The sequence below is a fragment of the Balaenoptera physalus genome, assembly GCF_965194825.1.
Source record: "Balaenoptera physalus genome assembly, chromosome: 2".
Lineage (NCBI taxonomy): Eukaryota > Metazoa > Chordata > Mammalia > Artiodactyla > Balaenopteridae > Balaenoptera > Balaenoptera physalus.
In genome coordinates, this window is record NC_138883.1 from 63249927 (window position 1) to 63272994 (window position 23068).

The window sequence follows — 23068 nt, forward strand, 5'->3', positions numbered from 1 at the left end:
AGAACACTGCCTGGGGCGAAATATGCACACAGTTTTAAAATTTAAATTGTTTTCTGATATTCCTTTCTAAAATGGATTTGTGTTTCCATATACTTTTTCTACATTATTCAAAACATTTCAATTATTTTTCTTTTACATAATAAACTGTGGATGTTAAGCTTTACAGGGAAGGCTTTTTAAAATATCCTATGTCCTATTCCACATGAAATGGATTTAGCATAAGTCTACCACATACGTTTTCTTCTTTTAATGAAAATTGACTTAAGCAATCTGATTTCTATGTAATTTCTCACATATTCTGATACTGTGGAATGGAATTGTAGGTGGATCATAGCATGTTACATTGCTTAAGCTTAATGTCATGTATATAGCATTTCTTTTTTGTAGTGGTTACATCTTCACTTACTTCAAGTTGAAAACTCAGATTTGACGTGGTCATTGTCATGAAATGTAAGGATTCAGTTTATTATATCCTGAATATCTCTAGAAAGGTAGCTAATCTTATAAGGAATATACAGATTATTATCTGTAAACTAATTTTGTCTGCATTGTCAATTCTACTGAGATTGACTTCTTTCTGACCTATGCCTCTTTACAGTTCCCCTGATCTTGATGTTCATCCTGAGGTTAGTGTTCTCCATCATTTCATTTAAGACACAGTTGAAAGAATGCCTTAAATCTTTTGGGAAAGTGATGAGAGCAAGATTAGATTGTAATACAAAACTCTATTTGCCTCTTGTGTCAATAGGAACTCAATTTATTGAACTAACACAAACTATTTCTGGCCTGATATACAAGCAACATGTAAAATGCACACCTTACCAAGTAGTTCAAGTATACCAATTAAAAGTGAGGATATAGCTTAATTTCTTTTACCTGCACCTAAATTCATACTCTTAAGGACTAGTTCAGATTTGCATGTTACACTAGAGGTATAATAGCTGGATTTGCAGTTAGAAACATTGATTTTTTTTTAACATCTTTATTGGAGTATAATTGCTTTACAATGGTGTGTTAGTTTTTGCTTTATAACAAAGTGAATCAGCTATACATATACATATATCCCCATATCTCCTCCCTCTTGTGTCTCCCTCCTACCCTCCCTATCCCACCCGTCTAGGTGGTCACAAAGTACCGAGCTGATCTCCCTGTGCCATGTGGCTGCTTCCCACTAGCTATCTATTTTACATTTCGTAGTGTATATATGTCCATGCCACCCGAGGTCCGCCTTGTGATCCTAGTCAAGTCCCAGAATCTCTAAACCTAACTTTCTTCATCTGTAAAAAAGATGCTAATACCCATCTTGGAATTGTTGTGAAGAATAAATGAGATAATGAATTTGGATGCACCTAGTAAATGAAATAAGGTACGTTATTTTGTGCAGTGATTAATTCTGTTATGTGTAAAGATTACAGTCAATATGAAACAGCTCTACCCAACAGCAAGAAATTGCCTAATTGGGTTTTTATGTTTGGTTGGTTGGTTGGTTGGTTAATTGATTGGATTGGATTTTTAGGCCTGTTTCATGAAGCTCTTAATAGTTAATCTTGCTGAGATGTTAATAGATAGCACATTGGAGAAAATTCTAAGATGAAGAGAGGTAATTTCAGATGAAAACAGTAAACGTGAACACTTTATTTACACAGCAGATGTGAGCAACTTCTATCAGGAAAACCACTTCTGGAACTATCAGAGTAAAAATATTAAATCAGACAGATCAAACAAATTTTTCTTGACTTAGAAGCTTGAATTTAGAAGCTATATACAAGTTATTTTCCCATACTATTTAAGTATATAATAGAGATACTCAGCCTTTGCTAATCTGAAGAACATGTAGTCATCTTTCACAAAGATTCACAAAGGTGTATATTAATTCTAAATGTTGGAGGAAATAACTTCATATAGGTACTGATAGATAACTTGATTTTTTTTTTTTAAAGATAGATTTTATTCATTTTTAAAATTTTTTTGTTTTTTTATTTTTGGTCTTCATTGCTGCACATTGTCATGGTGAGCAGGGGCTACTTTTCCTTGCAGTGCGCGGGCTTCTCATTGTGGTGGCCTCTCCTGTTGCGGATCATGAGCTCTAGGCACGCGGGCTTCAGTGGTTGTGGCTTGTGGGCTCGAGAGCACAGGCTCAGTAGTTGTGTCACACGGGCTTAGTTGCTCCGCAGCATGTGGGATCGTCCCAGACCAGGGATTGAACCCGTGTCCCCTGCATTGGCAGGTGGATTCTTAACTACTGTGCCACAAGGGAAGCCCAATTACTTGATTTTTAAATGAAAGTTTATACAATAAATTACAACTAGATGTTTTTGAGATATTGAAATAGAAATGTCTTTTCATTTTAAATAACAAATACGTATTTCAGAAATATAATAAAATTTTAAATGTATATTTTTGACAAATTCAGATAAGCTCCCATTAAGGAAAAAAAAATCATGCGCTCTAAAACAGATCAATAAAACAAAAGAAATTACAACAAAAACTGAGATAGAAGTAGGCTTTGAAAACCATCAGTTACTATTTTAATCCTCATAAGAGAAATGAAGGAGTAAAAGAATATGTAATAAACTCAATTATATTTGGATAATTGTACTGCTGTGTCAGTTATTTTATGCCCAGTAAAAGTACCCACGAAGATTCCACAGCATAAATTGTGCTATTTATGATCATTAAGTACAGCTTAAATTTTTTCCTAGGAACATCGTCTGTATCTGTGAATCTAATGTTGTTCACTAAATGAGGACAATATTGATTGTCATATGCTGCCCAAATCGATCATGCTGGCAGCCAGAATTACAGTAATCTGTCAGTATTGATGACTGTCTTTCAAGCTTTGAAACCTCTCCTTTACTTCACTTGTCATTTCTTGCATTACTTGTACTTGAAAAGCATTTTCTTGCAACCTCTGATTTTGTCAGCTAGGTTTTTTGGGGGGGTTTTTTTTGGGTTTTTTTTGTCTCTAGCTCAATTTGTTGGTTTGATCATGCAGTTAGAACTGAAATGCATCACTGGGGAGAAGGAGTAGGCACATTCTCAGTAACCATTGGACCTGAGGGGTATTTCAGGTTGATCTTAGTCATCATTTATTTATTAATTACCTGTTGAAAGAGAGTGTATGTGTGTGTTAGTGGGGTTTGGGGTTTTTTTGTTGTTTGTTTTTGGCTTTTTTGATTTAGAAATAATAATTCCAAAGCATTAATTTCATGATCTTAGCTATCATGACTTTTCCTTAAATAAAAATGTTAAAGTAATTATTTGTTTTGATCCTAGGGACATTTTGACTATGTATAAATGTTAAATATGTTGCTATCAAATATGTACTATTTCTCTTTTTTAATGTGAGATTTATTATACATAGAAATTTTCAGAAGTTACAGTATATAGTCATGTTGTATTCAGGTTCTCAGAGAAACAATCAGTAGGATGTGTGTATATACATAAGTACATAAAGAGAGAGACTGATTTTAAGGAATTGGCTCACACGGTTGTGGGTATGGCAAGTCTGAAATCTGTGGGAGTTGGGGTAGAGTTGATGCAGTCTGAGTCAGAAGGCATCTAGAGATAGAATTCCTGCCTTCCTTGGGGACCTCAATCTTTTCTCCTAAGGTCTTCAACTGACTGGATGAGACCCACCCACGTTATGGAGAGTAATCTGATATACTTTTCTCCTGATTTAAATGGTATTCACATCTAAAAAATACCTTCACAGCAACATCTAGGCTGGTGTTTGACCAAAAACTGGGTACCATGGCCTAGCCAAGTTGACATAAAATTAACCACATCCCATGTCCTAATTTTCTTAAGTTTTTCTTCTTAACCTTTCTTACTGCAAAATATAATTTGAAAAAAGAGTATAAATCCTAAATATACTATATGGTGAATAATTAGTTTAACCACCACCAGGTCAAAAGATGCAACTGTACTGTTTTTCTTCTATCAAAAATATTGATTGATCACTTAAATGGTAATGGTAAAGATTTTGAGAGAAATGCAAAGACAAATCAGATGGTAATCTCTTCAATAATCTTATAATTTACTAGGGGAGATAATTATATGTACACTAAAAATTATAACACAAGGTAAAATGTGTCACAGTAGGGTTGTAGATAAGATGCTGTGGGAGTTCCAAGGAAAAAGTCATTACTCTGGAGTAAGAAAATCAGGGAAGAATGTATAGAAAATCTGGGCCTCAAAGGGTGAGATTTGAGTAGATGGAATGCAGCATGTCTGTTATAATTCTTGTAGTTTATATTTTGAGGCTTTATGTGTGTGTATATATATATGTAATACATATATAATATTGTGAAATATACATTTTGGGGGTGTTATAAAATAAAATAGTATCTTTAAAAAACTCTTTCCTCCTAGATTTAATATTCTTTCCTCCCAAACCAATATTATTTGATTTCTTCTAATCTGTTTAGATTTGACTTTTTCGTAAATGCCAGAATTGGGTTTCTGTTTAACTTTATCAGACAAATTACCAGAAGTCAATGATCATTCTTCAATTAGTCACAGTTTGTTATCCCTGCAGTTCTACTACTCAAATGTAAAGAACCTGTTGCAAAAGTATGAGAGCCAAAACGAAATGAAATGTAATTGATTGGCTCCACTAATGCAGTTTGCCATTCATTACGAGAGAACATTATAAAACCTCTTAGGGAGGCCCATCAATATTGCTGCCATTTCATGTTAGAAGAAAGTGAGTTTATTGAGAAACTGCATAACTTTATGTATCTACCGTCTTTTGTAGATCATTTTTTCAGAAGATAGTATTGGTAAGTATAGACCGTCCTTAATTATAGTCCTTAATTATAAATTAATTATATTTAAAAATGTGGAGGCTGACTGTTGGGTAATCAGCCTGGGCTTCAGAGTCCAGAACCACTTATTAAGTGTGTCACTGTCTTTATGTCTAATTTTATTTAATCTGTAAAAGGAGTACCAAACTCAGTAGTGTTGTGAGGATTAAATGAGATTATCCACATGAAGCACTAAGCAGCCTGTCTGTCATGTAGCAAGAGCTCAGAAAATGTGTTTTTACATACTGTTATACTTTTACATGTTGTTGACAAATGAAGTTTTTTTATCCTGTTCTGATAGTACCTTGGCTTCACAGCAAAAATAGCAAAGGAAAAGAAAGCAGTACCACCATTTTACCTGTATTCTCAAATCCAGTGTGATAGTATGGTCCATATATGCCAATCTATGGACAGTTGGGTTATATCATAGTGTACCAGAAAGAAAATAGGAGAACTCTATCAGGTGATTGTCTGGCTGTTCCCTAAAAACAACAAAACTTGAAGTTCCTCTACTTCCATCTTGATTAACTTCTGACCTTTGCTAGAAAAGGAATTTTATTTTCTCTCTATTAAACGCTATGTTGTTGATATTAGTGATGAAGGTGCACTGGTATGCTCACATTATTATTAACTACACCTACTGCATAATGTGTAAGTTTTATTCTAGTCTTTATTTAAATAGAAAAACAGCAGTAGCTTCAGATGCTATTTGGGGATTTCAGAGCGCAAAGAATGAAGGATGTAAAGCTGAAATTACTCTAACCTTGTTTAACATAGGAATTGCAGTGCTTTTAATCTATTATTTTCCTTTTACTAAATATATGGGATTTTGCTATTGAATTTTTAATAACTCAATAATGGAATTAAAATTAAACTATGGATCACAAATCTCCCCATTTTCTTGTAACTGCTTTTCCTCTCAAACGCTAGAATATAGCCTATTTAAATCTTAACTTTTGCTTGCCAAACCACTGTTACCGTCCATCTGTTCATGCCAATTGCAAAGCAGGTTCGGTTTTTAGTGAAGCTTTGCATTTCACATAAGGTATGCGAAGTGAAATTTCACAAGGGACATGATGGATCCTGATTCTTAGTGATAAACCTTTGGGGCCATCAGGGTTGGCATATGGTCCAGTATGATATGAAGGCTTGGGTTCCCTGGCTTCACTTCTTTGGCGTGAAGCTGATAAAACCTGGCTCTTGAGTATTATTTCACTGGACACCAATCATGGGCAGCAGGAACTGCCCATTTAACTCTCTGTGGGAAGGAAGCCCAGAGAGCATTCACAATGGTACCATTGTCGAGTTGCAAACTGCTCTGAACAGCTTGACGGCACTAGGGAGGAGGGGAAGGGGTTGCTTTACTAATTGCTGTTCAGAAAAGAGAAGAAGCAAAAATAGCTGTTGTAGAATTGATGTTTCTACATTTACTTATTCTTTTGATAAGGGTGTTGACTTTTATTTAGCACATACCTACTATCAAAAAGAAAGCAAATTAATATATTTAAGCAACCACCTGTAGTAATTCCTTGTTAACATGCCATTATCTATTTTCAGCCCACCAGATTATAGCAGAGCAAAAGTCGGTTTGCTTCATGATATTTTTACCTTTAAATGAAATGAAAGTAATGTTTTGTAATCTTGATAGAAATTTAAAATAAGGGAAAGTGGATTAAAACCAGCACATTTTATATATCAGATAAGGTTAGAGACAGATTTGGCTTATGCTGTGTTTTTTAGAATTCCCAAATATCGTCTGAATACATATAAGCAATATTAATATAGAAATGTAAATTAATTTTATGCATAACAATCGCAAATGCTAAAATAATCCACTAAGCAAATCTTAAGGTTAAATACTGGATTTATCATTTAAATCAGTAGGTAATGCCTATTTCAGTCACTCATAATTATCTTTCTCTCCTTGAATTCTATTTTGGATATCTTTTTTAAATGTGAGTGTTGTTTCTTTGTTATGTGAGGTATTGTATGCTGTGATATTTGTATAAACACTACTCTGGGCCTTTCCATTTTCTTCTGGTCAGTCTAATCAAGCAGTTGGAGATTCTGATGCAAAGAAACAATGATCTACAACTTTAAAAAAATTAAAGCTTTTTCAGCCCCCAGGATCCTGACCCCACAGTATATTTCCATAGATGATTCTTTTTTTCAGCAGAACTTAAGTTGACTAAATTATACTGCAGTATTGTAATTTATGCAACATGTCCTTTCAAAGGATCAGGGAGAAATATTTTAAGAAAAATTTTTTAATCTATAGATTTTAAAAAATGGGGTGTTCTTGCTAAACTGAGGGAAAATCAAATGCATGTTTTATAAAATTAGTAACAGTCTGTAAGATTTACTAGTATTGCATCTCTTCATGTCCCCTTAAATTATTTTAGTAAATGGGCACCAGTGCAATATTTCAAAAACAGTAATTCATTGAATGCCCATTCTTCCTTTTACTGCAGAATAGATTGTAGTTAAGTCAAGATTAATGGGTAGATTTTAATGTTAAAGTCCAGTCTCTGAGCCTATTATTCCCTGGGGGCATATAGTGCATTAGTTTAAGCCAATATACTGTTTATCATAGATGCTATGACACTGTCTTAAATGACAGTTTGCTGTACTTTGTAACTACTACCATGATAATAAATCACTTTTTTTGTACTCCTGATAATTACAGCATTTAAACAAAATCTTAATTAAGTTAGTGCACATTTAGGTAGAGATAACACTTAAGTAATTGTACACTGTAAAATTTCACTTAGTTATTTTTTTCCTTTTTGCAGTCTTCTCACAGAACCCAAGTTTAGTATTTAGTCCAAACACAGACATTCATTTCCTCAACTTAATGTACTGAAATTTTTGTTCCTAAGAGGAACAACACAGTGATTGTTCCTAGTCTCCCCCCAATATTTTTTAAACTCTTACTGTAATACTAGTAATTTTGAAGCAGTTCTCTGTTGACTATGAAAGTCTCATTATTACTTAATGGTAATATTTTCAAGCAGATCTTACCAAGAAGGAGAGCACAAAATTTTAATTTCATTAAATTTGAAATCCAGGTAACTTAGTTTTTCTTTTAGATGTTTTGTTTCATACAACTTTCATGAAAGTGTAATAGATACACATATTTGATAATCATGTTAGTCCTTTTTAGAAACTGCCAATGATTATTAGATTATTAAATCAGGAAGGATTTTCAGAACCTTTAGGTAGGTTTAAATTTTTAATCCTATTTATTTAAGGTTAATCTTTTTAAATGTATTTACATGAAGTTTGTTAGAATTGGGCTTATCAACTTTTTACTTAATGTTTTCATTTAGTAATTGACTGATTTATGAGCAATTATATATGGTCCAAATTTTATACAGCTCCAGCTTTCAATAATAGGACTATCCTCACAGTGCCTTAGCACCTGTTATGGATTTTGAGTCATCTGGCAGCCCATGGGACTTAGATAAAGAAGTACCAGGTGTCCTGCCTGTCTCCTAATTGAGACGCAGTGAAAACAATATAGACTTGGCAGCATGCTTAAAAGGATGGATTAAAGCCCAGCTTTGTCTGCTCTGACAAATCACAGCTTTTCCTTCATGGTGTAGATAGTATCAACTACTAAAGAATTTCATTAATATAAAGCATCATAAAAATCATACACAATAATTGGTCATAACCTGTTGCAGATTTTCAGAATTTCTAATAACATAGTACAAATAATTCCAAGATTCATGCTATTTGTTTAGGGGAATTTTATTTTTACTGCATATGAACTAGACTGCATGTTTCTTAAAGAAATTAGCTACTGTAGGAAAGAAATGGAGTATTAATTAATTTACTAGATCTTCTTTATAAAGTAAGCAATATAGTTTACTTTTATAAATGAGCAGTGCCTTTTAGTCCATGGGATACTTAATTGCCCTGTATATTTCAGGGAAGTATGCCACTTTACTCCTGATAATTATTATTAGATCCTGCAGATGTACTTGCAAAATATATCTACCCATATTCTATATCTCAATAAAATTCTTATTTTTCATTATGTTTTCAAGACCCTGTGTAATGATACTGCCTCAGAATGCTTGAAGATACTTCAAGGCCTTTTAGAACTAAAAAGTCAAATGTGGTTTTTTTATTTTCTCAGTTTTATTTTAGATCATGCCATGGATTTTTATTACTATACTACATATGATATTCTAGTATAAAACATTTTTGAAAAATTGCCAATCAATCATAGAACTTAAGCTAGTAGTCATTGTGTTGGCCGTCCTTGAGCTGACTAAAATGCCTTTTATACTTTTTTTTTTCCCATCTAAAATCCAGATCATTGAGATTGTCTGTAGAAAGAGCACTGGACTGTTAAATGACCAAGGTTCTAGTCCGAACTCTACCGGTCAGCAGCTTTGTTTTTCTGAGCGAATCTTTATATTCTCCTTCGAGGCAAGGCTTATTGCTGAATAAACATTTTGCTGATTTTGCTAAGTTTCCTGACATTAATGTTTGTAGATCATTGTTGTATCCATCCTCTAATTCTAACTAAAATTATCACAACCAATGGGGCAAAATGTTTATTTCAATGCTAAATTGTAATGAGTTGTAATTACTTTCAACATTTACAGAATTTCTTCTGTAGGCGATTATTATAATTTTTTAAGAAATTGATATCAGTTTTCTTTTAATGTTACACCTTACATATGTATTCATTGTGCTTTACTCACTTTTTCTTCTTCCGGAGAAGGTCAGCAAGATTAAGGGTAGGGGTGGAACCAGACTCTCTCTCCAAATTCAATCCTAGGAGAGTCCCAACTGTATTTGCCCCAAAGGGCTTTGTCTCTGGGGAGCCAAACTGAGATTAGAGGAAGGGGGCTGTCTGCATAACAGGCTTCTAATCAACTACCAAACCAACTTTATTCATTCATTCTATAATTTATAAACAATCATTGAGTGCTGCTAGGCCCTGTGCTAGGTGCTAGAGATATAAAGATAAAAAGGCATGGCCTCCGCCCTCAGACATTAGTCTCCCACTAGTTTATTAGGAGAACAAGCGTGAGGAATGAGGCACACTTGATGCTTAACAACTGGCTCTGGAGAGCAGGAGGAGGCCTCGATTTGTGGCATTTTTTTGAGTTCTATGATGTGAAAACTCCCACCATAGCCAATTTCAAACTACCAACCATCTTACAAACTTTGTAAATATTGTAAGTAGTATTGCAAGAAATTTTTAATAGGTAAAACTCTTTCTTTTCCTGCAATTACTGTTTTTGGAATTTTGTATACAGAGAAGGGAGATGAAATTCCTGACTGCTAAAACGGCAAAGAAACCACATTAATATGAGTGTGGGCAAGTGCTTACTAAATTAGGAATTTCAGAATGGGCCCTAAATCCCTGAGGCTACGCTGTTGAGCACAGATATAGACACTTCACGCTTTGCCTTTACTTAAAAAGGAGCCGGTAGTTTTTTCTTTTCTTGTTTAGGAAAGAAAACATTAAACCTGAATTTAAGAGGAAATTAATTAAGCAATGATATGCCTTTGTTGTCTGTAATTTTCGTAACTCCTTTTTGTGAAAAATTATACTTTATATTGATTCTTGCTATGTACAACATACATATATACAAACACAAACATACATACATGTACACATGTACATATACTTACACACAGACAAATTTCTATTTCTTTGAGACTAGTCACAAATTACATTGGACCTAAGTATTCATACAACCTCCTGGGCGTGCCATGGAATTAATGATCACAAAACTGAAAGTTTTGCCTTTTCTGACAGCAAAAGCAGTTCAAAATTACATTGTATTATTAAGAAAATTATTTTGGCGAATGAAGGGTTGTTGCTTCTTTAAAAACCAAATCTACCTTTTATCTGTTCTCCCTATACATTAGTCAAGTTGAAAAAAGTGTTTCTAATTAACTGTCTGCAGTCTCTTTTCTTCATATTGTGTTTTTTCTCATGAGAAATCAGAGTTTTCTCTTACCAGAATAAGTCAAAAGTTCCTCTTGTACATAACATAAACAAGAAACATTATCAGAGTTCTTGCACATGAACACAGGTATATTTCTTAAACTGATACTGAAAATTGTCCTAGTAGAGACAGCACCTGCTATTTACAAAGACTTGAGTCAAAGGTCAAAATAACTATTTTCATCACAGATGTAGGGGGACTTTTGGGTTACTTTATATTTATATCCTTTATCTTCATCAGCCCTATGACATAAATAGGAGCAGGTGGGGGGATCCCCATTTAACATTCAGAGAAACTGTGGCACAGAGAATTCATGCATCTCTTTCCAGGAGTGGGCTGAAACTGAACCCTAGTTTCATAACAGCTGGTCTTGACACAGTGATAGGGGGCCATTATTATTTCATATGATAAGTTTAAAATCAAAAGTAGTTACTTGAATACTGATATAACTTCATATTAATGAAGTACAGATTGGGTTTAAACTATTTATTTATACTATAAAAATCATTTAGTTCCCTTTACTTATTTTTAGAATGGTAATATTCCTTCCCCCCATTTCTATTTTTACAGAAAGTAGAAGGAAGGAGGATTAGTGGATAATTATATTGCTGTGATTGCAGCACCTGTGTGTTATTTCTTTTGATTGGCTAGTTCTGTATTAAAGATTCCTACCAGCTAAAAGTCTCCTTTATCAAATGGCTTTTTATTCTAGTTTTGGCTTGGGTTGTTTTAGATTTGCAACAAAAACCGTCTTAATTCAGCTTAGACTTGTACTTTAAATTTTGTTCTGAATTTGTAAGTTTACCATCACCTTTTTATGATTTCACCCATTTCAATTTTTGTAATTTCAATGCCAGTGGCAACACACAATCACAGTAGGAATATAGCTTGAGCTATCCTGTTGTTATTAGCCATCAAGTTTGCGTATGCCACTCAATTTATAGGTACTAATAACTCTTCCCTAGAGAGCTGCCTTTTAAGGAATAAGTGTCTAACATATTATAAGGAGATATAGGAGTTAACTATTTTGGACTATGGTTACCATTGCAGATGCTAACATCACTGTTTGGAACTTTATCATCATCTCAATCACAAAAAACCTTGTTTGTGGACTCAGGACTATTGTTGAAGTACTTAGAGTTCATTATATCTCCTTAATATATGTTTTCCAAAGTAAAAGGGGAAAAGATGTAAGTACTGTAGATTGGGTTGCTTTCATATTGTTGTTTATTTATTTGACTACATCACACTTGGAAAATTAGAATATTTAGCTTTTAGAAGGTGAGTTACTGTAGTCTATAATAATTTACTAAACTAACAGTATTTTCTGAAAATAATCCCCCAGAAGGAAACTTCAGACAGTGGACTGCCTAATTTGTGATAACCGTTACAGTTTTTCATTTAAATTCAACCATTAATGATTGTTTTCCTTCACTCTGCCACCTATACTTCAACTTTAAAAAATTGTTTTAGAAAGCATCATTTTCTCTAATTACGATTTTTTTGCAGTTTTATTAAATACATCATGTGTTTTTATACAAAATGAATACATTATGTCCAGATAATTTTAGTTTCTATAGCTTTATATATTAGGGTTTCTTCAGAGTTTTACGAATCTCCTTTTGTATAGTGAAATAGAATTACACTTCAGAATGTATCCTTAAGAACCTAGGGGCAGGACAGGAATAAAGATGCAGACGTAGAGAATGGACTTGAGGACACAGGGAGGAGGAAAGGTAAGCTGGGACAACATGAGAGAGTGGCATGGACATATATACACTACCAAATGTAAAATAGATAGCTAGTGGGAAGCAGCCGCATAGCATAGGAAGATCAGCTTGGTGCTTTGTGACCACCTAGAGGGGTGAGACAGGGAGGGTGGGAGGGAGACACAAGAGGGAGGGGATATGGGGATATATGTATATGTATAGCTGATTCACTTTGTTATACAGCAGAAACTAACACAACGATGTAAAGCAATTATACTCTAATAAAGATGTTAAAAAAAAATTTTTAAATAAAAAATAAATGTATCTTCTCTAGATATTCATTTCTTGCTCTAATAATCTCCTTGCTTTAGAAATATTAAATTAGCTTTCTCTCTGCCTAATTTTTGTGTAAACTCTAAATATAATAAGGTAAAGTAAAATACTTCATTTGTAGGCCCTCTGAAAGTAGAGCATTTTAAAAGCAGGTAGGTGTCTCCACCCTACTTTTCATGAAGCATTTTACCCATTCAAGCAGACTTTTAAAAACAGCTTGTTTTGATAGCAGACTGTTCTCCTGTGGGCCTTCAGCCTTTGCTTCCTGGCAGCACCTTTGGTGCGAAAAGAGAGTGATCAATTGGGAGACTATCAGTGCCAGCATGCATAGAGTGATAAGTTAACACACCACTGGGAATTTCTAGGGCCCACCAAGATACTTCACTTCTAATGTGCTAACAAGCTCATTTTTCTACCTCTTGCCTCTTCAGTTATTTTTTTTCTCAGAAGAGCTTAGAAGTTGAGTGCATCAGGCATAATGAAAAGCTCTGTAGGAGGGAGAAGCAATAACCCCATTTTTCCCTTTTCAGCCAAATAGAAAATTAGTTTCTGGTAATACACAAAGGCCAGTATTTTTTGTACAAGGGGCACTGCTGTGAATCAAAGGACTCTATTAACTGCAGAAAATTCGGCAGCTGTGAATCTCCCCCAATGAAAAAAGTACTTTCCAACAAGTTGTGAGATATGTGGTATTATTTAGATTGAACCATCAGTTTCATCCCCTTTCATTTATAACCATATACCGTCTTCTAAAAGTGTGCTATATTACTTTTCTGTGTTAACTAACACTCGAAAACGTCTATATGATCCTTCCATAAAATCCTTTCAATATAGCATCCTGTCCTGTTGCTACCCATTTCAGGAGTAAAATTCTTTTGAAGTTCAACCCCAGAATTGAAAATAATGGATTGCCAGGAACTGAAATTAAGATTATTTCAATATTTGATACATAAAATAAATTGTAGTATAAGAAGAGGTTACTCAAGTCATTTAGGTGGCAAAAGACATCACAGTCTAAGTCAAGTGCATAATGAATATAGACTTACCTTTAACTCTTCTTTTTTTTTTTCTCAATCAATAATCTTTTGTAAATGTAACTGGCTATGGTATCTCCCACTGAATTAACATTTTAAATTATCTTCCTCTCAAAATTTTTTCTTGGTCTTGATTGTAGACTCGGTCTACAATCTCTGGAACTAAAGGACTACAACAATTGAATTGCAATTTTAAAAAGAGAGAGAATAATGAATTTTGAGGGTAAAATATTAAAATGGGTTTTGGGGAAAATTCAATGAATAAAGAAGAACCAATAAGCAAATTTTTATTATCCTTTACACTTAGTTAAATGTCTTAGGTAAAGCCTATCAACATAGCACACTGAGTACAGCTGGAAAACTTTTAAAAGTTGTAGAAGAAAGGTTAACTGATTTCTCAGTTCAGGAACTATACGACATGAAGTCAGCATGTGAGTTTTTCCTGATAATTGTATGTTGCTGCCTGCTGCTCTACATTTTGACAGCCATTTCCATAGTTGCTTTCGTGAACAACAGAAATATTCTCTCTCTTTCTCGCCCTCTCTGTGCTAACAGCACAGTCAGGCCTGCTGAAACAGGAAGCCTGGAGTGGGTTGTTCAAAAGCAACAACACTTCAAGGTACTGGTTGCTTGTCAATAATATCAGAGAAGAAAATGTGGTGAAAGGGAAGTACAGTATTTTTCTGTCAGTGTCAGTGCCCTGTAGATGCTTTGTTAGACAGTACGTAGGAGTCCTGTGGACTCTCTGCAAATATTCCTGCTTGTTTCAGTGTTATAATTGACTAGGTATTTTTTCCTGACATACAGATTCAACTGTGTATTTATCTTAACTGCATGGAGTTAAGTTCGAGGATTACAGCAATAGTAGTCTTCCATTCAAAATGAGAACAATTGTTGGGAAAATGCAGGGATTTTAGAAAAAGATGATATGCAGGAATTTTTCACAATAAATTATTACAAATGAAAAACAGAATTTCAGACATAGTATTTTAAGCATTATAATATTTATCGCATGGCTTTTCAGAGTACATCTGCAGATCGAAGCTGATTAACAAGATAAGATGAGCCCTAGGCTGACCTGATAGCAGTTGAATCCTTTCCCAAGTAAACTGTTACCTTTCTTTCTTCCAACAGTTTACTATTAATTATTTTCTAATAAATGTCTTCCTGTTAAGCTGCCAGGTATAGTGGTATCCTGAAGAGTAAACTTATGTTAAAAGCTACATTTTTTTCTCTTTAAAAAGCCGTACCTTTAATGATATGCAAGAATAGTTAATGAATAATTATATTTATTAAGAAGTAATGGCTTAGCAGTGATAGTAGTCCTTTTTGATGCGATCTGTTCTTTCCCAATGTATGCTGCATTTAAGTTCATCCTTAACTGAAGGAAATCAGCTATGAGGAGAGAGCGCGATATCTGCAGACGATTGTCCAGCACCATTTAGAACCAACGACATTTGAAGATTTTGCAGCACAGGTTTTTTCTCCAGCTCCCTACCATCATTTACCATCTGATGCCGGTAAGATTAAAAGCAAGTATTAGTTACTGTTCATTATTGGAACTTGAAATGCAATACCCTTTTGTTCTAAAAAAACTCTTAAAATAATGGAAAACTTGCTTGAATAAACTTCCAGTCATTGAAATATAAATATTCTTCATCATTATTTTCATATTTGGCCTGTAAATTTGATTGATACTTTCTTTTACCTAAATACAGTTCCTTTAAAAGTCAACAGTCTTCATAAAAGCACATACACTACATTTTATCTGAGCTAATGGGCAGTAACTATTGTGTTTCACGGAATCGTTACTGAAGTATCTGCAAAAGAAATACAAGTTGAGCAGGCACTCTCAACTTCAGAGGATCAAATTTTATGGCCAAGAATATTGCCTTATCATCTCTAATTTTACAAATAAAGTTAAAATAATTGGTCTAGATTTAGAAGTACTTAGCAGAGTAAATTATTTTGTAATATTTAAAGATTATAAGAGGGTACTGCATTTTTACAATTAACTAATTTTGAAGAAATCAGTAAGAAAATAAATTACTCATGGCCTTCCTATTCTGTAATACTTTGCACTCCTTATGATTGTTTCATTTATTTTATTTTCCCTCTTTAGATCATTAAATATCAGTTCTGTTTATCTGAAGGTAAGACAAAGTGTCAAACAAAACACCCTTTGTTCTTCCCCCATTTCCTTTTTTAAAAATTAGCAAGCACTAAGCTTGTAACTCAGTTAATAAGCAAACTTAACACTGCCCTGGTTCATACTAAACATTTCAGAAATTGTCACTAAATTTCTTCCAGAATTATACTTACTAACTTAGGTCTGCATGAAACACTAACACTGGTTCTGGGATAAAAATAACTAATAATAGAACCCTTGGTTGAAGTTAGTTACACCTTGTTGTATTGACCTTTTTGTTTCTCAGCATGAAAATGTAGTACTACTGAACTGAAATGGTGTGTCTTTGTATTTTGTAATGTGTTGCATTGTTATTGGGTACCTTAACTCATCAAATAGTTATTCTGTTGTGTGCCTCACACCATACTAGGCACCTGAAATACAAAGATGACTGTTTTAATGATGTTCAAGGGAAGCAGGAAAAGAGAATACAATATACTTGAAGTTCATCATAATAAGCCTTCAGTTTCTCTTCATATTATATAAGTTTTCTTTATATTAAGTAGTTTAAGAGGCACAGTACTCCTTTACTGGCCTAATTTGCTTGCAAAAAAATTACTGTAATTCTCAAAGTCGACGAAATTAAAGCTTCCATTCCTGTCACCGTTTAATTGGCCATTATAAAAATAATTTTACAAAAAAACTTGGAGCCCTTTCAATTAATTATATAATATAAAAGACCTAGCAAAGAGAAAATTATATTAGACTGGGTTGACACTATCTAAAATTACTCAGCTCAGCATAAGAAAGATGGTAAAAGAAAGATACTAAAAATAAATCAATGAACAACAAAATAAAAACTAGTTAAGTATACCTGGACATTTCATTTTTAATAATAGAGAATATCTGATAAAATATCAGACATTATTAAAATAGACATGAATAACACTTTTGTGTACCATACATAGAGTTGAGCCATAAATTTCACAAATGAAAAATATTGATAATAAGGCCACGTTCAGACTTAACTTTTCCCCTTAAATGTATAAAGGCTGTCAGTTTTCATGTTGTAGCTGTTTACTAGCTGGAGTCCTTCATATTCCTCTTCTTAATGTTCTTATATGTTCCATGTTATCCTGCACATTTGGCCAGATGTATAACATGGGAAGTAAGTAGTAGTCTCACTTTCTGAGACATTAGGTAAAGAATGATACAGCAGCCAAGTCAAGGCTCTTTGGTTAATTTTTTTAAATTGTCTTTGCCTTTAGGAACTGTTAGAAACATGCACTTGAATTTTTTAAAAGGTGTTTTTAAACACTGTAAATAACTTTTCCAGTATTACTTAATACATTTTTATGGTTTTTTTGCAGACTTTAATAGTTACGAAAGATAAAAATTTTTATCAGTGGTTTTCAATTCAGCACAATAATATAAAAAGGAAATATTTACTCCTTTACAGTAGCAAAAACATTATGATATCTGAAGAATGATTTTTTATTCCCAGTCATCTCAGATTTTGATTTTCCTGTCACAAACCAACCCATAAATGTAGAAGTCCCTTTAAAGTTGTAAGTCAGAGTTGAGAGAGAAGACATGAAATAGGCCATGTAATAGCCATATGGACCTGACTTATGCTTTGCAAAAATTACATAATAGTGTGAGGATTTTTAGGTTCATTATTACTTTTTAACATGATGATAAAATTGATTTGCCCCATTGAGATTTAGATCATTAAATATCAGTTCTGTTTATCTGAAGGTAAGACAAAGTGTCAAACAAAACACCCTTTGTTCTTCCCCCATTTCCTTTTAACTTGTAATCAAGAATCAACCGCAACTGAGAATCAACTTTAGATATCCCATGCATACCCCATCCATATAAACTAATACTAATCAATACTAATGCAATAAATTGAAATTACATTTTAAAGGAATACCAGTACGATAATCATATAACGGATATAATCTATTCTTTCTAACCAAACCTATAATATAATACTATTCAGTGGAGTAGTGGAAAAATACTGTTTTAAGTTTGGCTTAAAACTTAACTTGGCTCAAGCTTATTTAAAACCTGCTTCCTGGTTAACAGTAATGTATCAACTGTGATGACATTGAACTCCAATGGGGATTTTTCTAGATAATTTTTAGTATTTAAATAGATACGAAAAACATTTTTGGTATATCATAGTTGATCCATAAATTTCATAACTGTATTTTCTCAAAATGGACTCTGTCTGTGGCAGTAGACTGATACTTAAGGGAAATTATTTTTATCCCTAAGGTCACTGAGGGAGATATCGTGATGTCACACTTTGTTGATCTTCCATAACTACATTAAAACATTATTAGATTTTTCATGTCCTTTATTTTAAAAAAAAATTACAGGAAAAAAAATCCCTTTATCTTTGTCAGGCAGGTGTGTGGAAAATATCAAAAGTTTTACTGTGACCTTCTTTTTAACATTCATGAACACCACTCCTCCGACTCTAAACTTTAAAATGAAATTACTCCTCTTCTTGGCCAGATTATATTGGCAGTACAAAATCTAGATATTTTTCCCTAATGTCACATTGTCTTTTCAAATCAAGTTGTTTTTTTTCCTCCCCCTCCAATTCTTTTTTTTTTTAAATAAAAGAAAAATCTAGAATGCCAACAAGAAGAAACAGGATCCTGTTTTACTACAAGTGCACAGTAAATATTAAGTTATCTTTCTTATTAAAAATACACACATAGAACAAATGTGTGGATACCAAGGGGGAAAGGGGCTGGGTGGGAGGAATTGGGAGATTGGGATTGACATATATACACTATTGATGCTATGTATAAAATAGATAACTAATGAGAACGTATACTGTACAGCACAGGGAACTCTACTTAATGCACTGTGGTGACCTAAATGGGAAGGAAATCCAAAAAATAGGGGGGATATATGTACATGCATAGCTGATGCATTTTGCTGTACAGTAGAAACGTACACAACATTGTAAAGCAACTATACTCCAATAAAAATTAATTTTAAAAAAAAAAAAGGGGAAGAGGAGGAAAAGGAATGTGCAGAGCCAGACACAGCAATTTTGGAAAAAGGGAAAAGACAGCTGTTGAGGAGGAAGCCTGGTCTAGCCACACCACACTTAAGAGCGGCCAACAGTAAGGGGTGGTGACACCCTGAACAGCGCAGTGAGCCTTTAGGACCAGCACAAATGTGTGTGCTGCCCGCAACAGAGAAAATGTATGTATAGCAAAAAAAAAAAAATAATATATATATATATATATAAAATACACCCAGTTTTTTTCCAGTATTATGTCTTTTTACTATCATCAGCCATAAGTATTTTTCAATGCCTATTATGTAGCATATCTAGAATTACTGCTAATACTCTATTAGTTGAGCTAGTACGTACCTCTCTTTGGATTTGTTTCCTCTACAAATTAAATTAGAGATTTTAGTATCAATACTTTAAAAATTAAAGGGGTGATTGGTATTTGACTCCCTCTATAGATGCACATGTATATACATATACATATATATATACACACATATGCATATACATGTACAGTTGACCCTTGAACAACATGGGTTTGAACTGCACAGGTCTACTTAAACATGCATTTTTTTTTCAACAGTATACATTACAGTACTACACAATTTGAGATTGGTTGAATCCGTGGATGCGGAACCATAGATACAGAGGAACCAGAACCACCTATAGGGAGGAACTGCATGTATGGAGGGCTGACTATAAGTTATAGGCACATTATATAGAGGGTTGGCGCCCCTAGCCCCTACATTCAAGGGTCCTCTGTATACATACATAAATATACGTATACATACATACCACTTTGTATAATTACCTTTAGAAAACATATAGGTTCCTAAGTAAATCTTCTAAAAATTAGTAATAAGATTTAAATATTTCTATGCCATCAAAATAAGAGATAATCTAACAAAGTGATTTTGAAGACCTAGAGTAGTGTCTAATCTTCCTTAATTCTAACCTCAGTTTTGCTGTTAATTCACAAAATCTGTATGCCACATGTAGATGAGATAGTATTATGATTGTCAGGCCCATCTCTTTGAATCTTTGAATGGAATGAATCATCAAAATTTAGCCATTAAACTTTTCTCCTTTTCCCAGGCTTTCAGATCTGGAAGAAAAGATTGTAGCTCTTCAGAAGATAGTTATTTTATATATATCCTAAATATTATTTGTAAGTGCCAGTAGAAAATGTTTCCTTCAACATATAAGCTATAAGTTTGTTTACTGTGTTTTTAAAATCAAATGTTTTTAAAAATAAATAATCATATTTATTTATCACTAGGTTAGCCTGAAATTATAAGCAGCCAAATGTGTTCTCTCTTCAGTATTTTAAACTTAGAAATTTGGCTTGTATGTTGTTGACCAAGAAGCAAATAATATTAATCTTAAATAAAGTCCATTAACCTTTTATAACAATAATTACTAGGCTCAGTTTTCACATAGAGCATTCATTCAGATGTAAAATTTGTGTAATGAAAATAATAATTGAGCGATTACTGAGTGCCAGGCAGTGTGCTAAGTACTATACATGCATTCTCTCACTGAATTTTCATGGCAATTCTATGAGACAAAAACAAAAAACCTTACCAACAGTCACCTGGTAAAGTCAGAGTCTGACTTCAGAGTACTCGAAGTATTATAATTACTCATTTAGTCTAAATATTTTGAGTCCCTTCTTGATATTGAGAGAGGAGAGAAATTGCCCAGTAACCTGTCATATTTGCAAATTAGAAATTGTTAAAAATTTTTATTTTGAAGGCTCTACTTTTCCACCCATTGAAAAATCATTTTTTATTATTTATTTATTTTTAGTATCATTTTAAGGTTGCCGTGGGAGAACTATGGGCTTTGGAAACAGACTGATCTGGATTTAAATTCTAGCTCTGCTATTTCTTATCTGCATGAACTCAAATGAATTAATCTATCCTAAACCCAGTTTTCCCATTTGTAAGGAGATAAAATATGACAAGCTTAGACTGATATGTTCTAAGTCTGCAATAATGGTAGTTCTTGAATATCTTGAAACCTCATGTTTGCCTGTGTTTCTGTACTATTTTATTTTAAATTATGTGTTACTTTATGACATTCAGTGGTGCATCCACACTAATCTTAATCACTTATCAACTCCTTTAACAATATTAAAGCAGTAAGATTATTTGGGTAATCTGTCCTTTAATGTAAGGTTATGTTTTATAGGAATATTAACATAAAAGTGGATATTCTTTATTTTCCCCCAAACTAAACAGTTACGTTGTGTTCTCCACATTTTAACAATAGATGTTTTGTAAGTGGTCATTTTCTTCAAAAATATTTCTAGTTTCTATCCCTTCTTTTCTAATCCTCATCTTTTTTGATCTAAAGTCTATTAATGTTTGCTCTTATTGTAGTTTTATTATATAGCTACACTTATTGTATACCTGCTATGTGCCAGGATCTTTGCATATGTAGGCATTCATTCCCCACAACTTTGCAAAATAACTAGTATTGTCTCTGTTTTACAAATAAGAAAACTGTCTCAGGTTAGTTTGCCCAATATCCAGCATCTAGTAACATGACAAACTTGTCATGGGTCTGTCTAACCCATGCTCTTTCTAAGATGATGCTGCCTCTTAGTTCAATGTTAATTAGAATTGCTTTCAAAGTCACCATATATTTAAAGGCTATATTTAGTAGGTCCAGTAACTTTAGCAGTTTTAAAGGGGTCATACCTGTCAGCAAGCAGTATAATCAAAGCCACAATAAATAACAATGCATTGAGTTCCCTTTTACAGTCTTTATAGATCCTCAAAGTCATATTCATCATGTTATTTGTAATAATAGCTCATTGTAATCAATGTACAATATATGAATCAATTTATTATTCCATCAAGATACAGACAACAGTCTGTGTGAGTACTGTAAAAATGTTATTAATAGATACTGTATGTAAAACATAGGAGCCCATACTTTTTAAACTTTATACTTGAGAGGATATATTATCAATAGAAATAAATAAATCAATATTCTTTATGACTCAGGTGATATAAATCAATACTTAGGCAGAATAGGATGTGAAATGAAGTGTAAGTATCACATTATTCTTTAAATCTAAAATTGAGATCTATCCACCATAAATTATTTATAGAGGTTGGGTATGCTGAGTATTTATCACAAACATCATTTGCTAAAACATGAGGCGGTGCTGTATACCACACACACTAAAAAGCCTGATTTGACTCAGTTGACTGAAAGGGGGTTTCACCTTGAAGGCAGTAAGGGAGACATAGAGGAATTGCTGTTTTTGAGGAAAATATTCTTTGAATTTGGTGTACTCTAAAGCAGTGTTCTGTAATAAAACTTTCTATGATGATGGAAATGTTCTATATCTGCACTGTCCAGTATGGTTGCCACTAACCACATGTGACTGCTAAACAATTTAAATGTGGCTAGTGCACCAAGGAGCCAAATTTTTAATTTTTATTTAATTTTATTTTTTGCATTTATTTATAAATTTTTTGCATTTATTATAATATTTAATTTTAATTTAATTAACTGTGATGTGGCTATGGCTACCATGTTGGACAGTACAGCCCTAGAGATTTTATGACTGAGTGATGCCACCAGTACAGTGAACACTTTAAAAGGTAGTTGTTTAAAGAATCTCTCATAGACTTTTTTTTCTTTTCTTTTCTCCTGTTTGAACTTGTTTTGTTAGTGGGTAAGTATACCATTTGAATTTACAAAGCATTTGTCCATTGTGAAACCTCATCACCCTAATGCATTGCATGCCCAATCGTATTTCATAATAAAAACCTGATTACTGTCTTCTCTGCTCCTCTGTTAACACCTGTAAAATTCTGCACTTTGTCGCTCATATCTGTTATCTATCTTCTCTTTTGTTTTCTCACTTCTGCTCGCTACTCCATTTCTTCATTCACAACAAAGAAAGAAATGCAGTGATAGTTCTCTTCCTCCCAAAACCTCCACTAGAAAACATTGGCCATCTCAAGGTAAACAGCCATGGGAAGGCCTCTCATGATTGGCCGGGAATAGTATGCA

At 33.3% G+C, this 23068-nt stretch overlaps 1 protein-coding gene across 10 annotated transcripts in view; it reads left to right on the plus strand.

Annotated features, from left to right (window-relative positions):
- The window catches only part of RALGAPA1 (Ral GTPase activating protein catalytic subunit alpha 1), a 218988-nt gene that overhangs the window by 192950 nt on the left and 2970 nt on the right, over positions 1 to 23068 (plus strand). For 6 of the 10 annotated variants that reach the window (XM_082451981.1, XM_082451976.1, XM_082451979.1 and 3 more), the window contains one exon: positions 15258 to 15382. In XM_082451981.1, coding sequence (XP_082308107.1) covers positions 15258 to 15382 — 125 coding nt within the window. Of the gene's footprint in view, positions 1 to 387; positions 4188 to 15257; positions 15383 to 15984; positions 16016 to 17717; positions 17749 to 22954; positions 23020 to 23068 lie in introns of those variants that run through there. The other 4 variants (XR_014261120.1, XM_082451978.1, XM_082451980.1 and 1 more) reach the window with 4 other exon arrangements.